At 42.9% G+C, this 3217-nt stretch overlaps 1 protein-coding gene across 1 annotated transcript; it reads left to right on the top strand.

The window, feature by feature from the left end:
• Nucleotides 1–712: 712 nt before the first annotated feature.
• On the top strand, nt 713–1721 carry LOC126701785 (uncharacterized). Its single transcript, XM_050400153.1, has 2 exons — nt 713–991; nt 1095–1721. The coding sequence occupies exons 1-2, from the start codon at nt 713–715 to the stop codon at nt 1719–1721; spliced, it is 906 nt and encodes a 301-aa protein (XP_050256110.1).
• The last annotated feature ends 1496 nt before the right edge of the window (nt 1722–3217 follow it).

The raw sequence follows: 3217 nt of genomic DNA, 5'->3' as shown, positions 1-3217 counted from the left end.
GGTAATGGCAGGGACAGGGACAGGAACAGGCATGCCTCTGAATGGATGCCATGGTACAGGACAAACATGACACCAAAAAAGAAAAATGAAAAAAGAAAAAAAAAAAAAAAAAAAACCAATACTTAAGGTTTTGGCCGAGGTGAGCAAAGAAATTTTATTAATCAAACTCTGTAAAAAAAATATTGAACCTTTTTTTAAATAGAGTAATGTTAATAATGCTTCAAACTCCTAATTCTATTTGGTTTGAGTTTCTTTGACATGGTTTTTTCTTGGTGTGGAAGACAAATATACATTAAAGAATATGATTGAAAGTGTTATAAATATATATTGTTGCAAAGGGTTTGACGGAAGGTGCTCTCACACTAACTCACCATGCAAAGCTAGCCTTTACCTCTCTTACAAGACGAAGCTTTGTGCCTATCTCTCTCCTTCACACTCAAACAATGGAAGTAAACACAATTGTTCACCGCGTAGAGAAGTCTTTGGAAGAGTATATAGAATATCTAACAAAATCTTAATCGATATGAGCTTCAAAAGTGGAAAGAGAAGTTGCTATTTCAAGCCAAGAAAGAGATACTAATCAAGGGAGTGGCCTATGTCATTTTCCATACCCTATGAGTTTTTAGTTTTAGGCTCTTAGAGGAATTATGCAAGACTTGATTTCTAAGATGTGAAAATTCTAGTGGATTACAATAATTATATTCAGGGAAAGATGGAACGCTCTCTCTCAAGTGAGGAAAAAGAGGAGCTTGCATGTAGTAAGAAGAAAGTAAAGGATGTGGGCCATGCTGGCTTCTGTGAAGGCCATAGCACTGGTCCTGTGTCACCAAATCACGATGAGGGAGCGTGGAATCCAAATACTTCGTTTAGAGATAAGTTGGTGGGAGAAATTCCAGGGGTGTTCTCACAAGCTTTTAGCTTCGAGGATGGTATAGATGATGATGTTGAGTCAGATGAGGAGGTGGAAACGCTCCGGCAAGGGCTGTTATTGGTGAAACTCTCTAGGGAGTTTAAACAAAAAATTCGGAAGCCGTGGGTTAGAGCTTTTATCGTGAAAGTTTATGTATGGAGTGTGGGGCTTAACTTCATTCAAGCGAAAACTCCTTGCTTTATGGAAACCTGCAGGTAGATTAGACTGTGTTGACTTGGGTCATGGTTTCTTCCTCACGAGGCTGTCTTTAGGAGAAGACTATGAGAATGTTTTGAGAAAAGGCTCGTGGTTCATTGGAGACCATTTTCTTTCTATCAGACCATGGGGACCGAATTTTAAGCCTGCTTTAGCAAGTGTATCATCCATTGCGGTATGGGTTAGATTAAACGAGCTCCCCATTGAGTACTACAATGCAGAGGCGTTGCAAATTATTGGGAAAGCTATCGGTAACGTTCTGAGAATCGACACATTCACGGCGTCTGAAACTAGAGTGAGGTTTGCTAGGATTTGTGTGCAAGTGGATGTGGGAAAGCCTCTGGCTATTGCGATTATGATAGGGAGACTTGAACAACAGATATGTTACGAAGGAATTCATAAAATGTGTTTTGGGTGTGGTCGATTAGGGCATAAGAAGGAGCAATGCCCATACATTATCCGGCAAGAACCAATGGCCTCGGAGATGGGGGTGAAGGAAGGTGGTGAGACAGTTTCAAGTTCACGCCAAACTCATGCCTCTGACATGTTGAGGAGCGGGGAGGGGACCAGCGCTATATTGGTTGGGTCAGAGTAGTACGCAGAACATAATGATATGCATGAAGGTGTGTACGGGCCATGGATCATGGTGGCTTGTAGAAAGAATGGGACAAAACATCTAAAGAGTGGTGGGACCTCACCTAGACAGAGTAGTGGTTTCAGCTTCAGGGATAATGGTAACGTGGAGAAAGAGAGTTTGGTACGGGCTGATGCACTTTATGGGTCTTCAAGGGAAGTGAAGAGAAAGCTATCTCCTTCGAAGTTTATAGATAGGGCCCAAATAACTGCAGTTGTCCAGAGATTGAGAAGTGATGGACCGAAGCAAGCCCAATATAGCCCAAGTTTGATGTTAAAAAATGGTGATTCTAAGCCCACTTCCACTCAACCCAAGTCAGCTCACATATCACAGAGGTTTTCATCGGTGAAGGGTAAGAAAGGTGCAGCTCGTAGTGGGTTTACATTTTGAGAGCATAGCAATGCCGTTGAGGGGTTAAACTCACCTTGCGACATGCCCAGTCAGCCTGAGGTGAGTGCTGACACGGAGGGGAATTTTGGTCAGTGCAGTAAATCGGTGGCAAGTGTGAAAGTAGCTGATAGGGTTCCTTCCTATGCCTCCACGGGTTCAACGGTGGGTTTCCAAGGCTGTGATGCAAGCAAAGCTGATCCAATCCATGAGGTGGTTTAGGTGGGCAATCAAGTGCGAGATGCGGGTGAGGTCGATCCAAACCATGAGGTGGTTCAGTTCCAATTGTATGAAAGCATAGACGTGTATAGTGACAGTAACAGAGATAAAGGTGTAGATGGAGAGGTTACAATACTTGGATCCGGCGTGGGTAGGCCATGTGCTATGCAGTGTGAAGTTACCAAAGGAGATGGAGATGGGGGTTTGGCAGCTCATGGGTACTTTGTTTCCAAGGGAAGTTCAGACAAGAGAGGTGTTAGGGCGGACAGTATGGAGCTTGAAGGAGGAGGCAAAATTGAGGAGCCTCAGTGCTAATTGTCTCATTCCTTTAGGGAAAAAAAAAAAATTATGATGAACATTATTATATGGAATTGCAAAGGTGCCTTGAAGCCCTCCTTTAAGAAGAGAGTTGGAGATTTGGTGCAGAATCACAATCCAGCTATTTTGGTTGTTATGGAAACCCATGTTGGGGGAGATTGAGCTAGGGAGATTACAAACTTGTTGCAATTTGATGAAGCAATCCATACCGACACCATTGGCTATGCAGGAGGGCTCTAGGTTCTATGGAATGCTGACAGGGTTGAAATTGCCTTGCTCTCAAGGACTGAGCAGAAAATTCATGCGGAGGTGAAGGTACGTTTCACAAACGCTAGCTGGTTACTTTTTGCTGTGTATACTAGTCCTAGGAATGCCGAAAGGCAAGTTTTATGGAAAAATTTGATGAGTGTTGCTAAATTACATAATATGCCCTGGGTTATAGCTGATGACTTTAATGAACCCCTCCTTAGCGAGGATAAATTTGGGGGTAGGGCGGTGAGTGTTAATAGGTCTTTACTGTTCAAGGAGTGTTT

Source organism: Quercus robur, chromosome 2 (genome assembly GCF_932294415.1).
Source record: "Quercus robur chromosome 2, dhQueRobu3.1, whole genome shotgun sequence".
In the NCBI taxonomy this organism is placed as follows: Eukaryota; Viridiplantae; Streptophyta; class Magnoliopsida; order Fagales; family Fagaceae; genus Quercus; species Quercus robur.
Note: the sequence above shows the minus strand (reverse complement) of the source record. Positions and strands in the feature narration are given on the sequence as shown.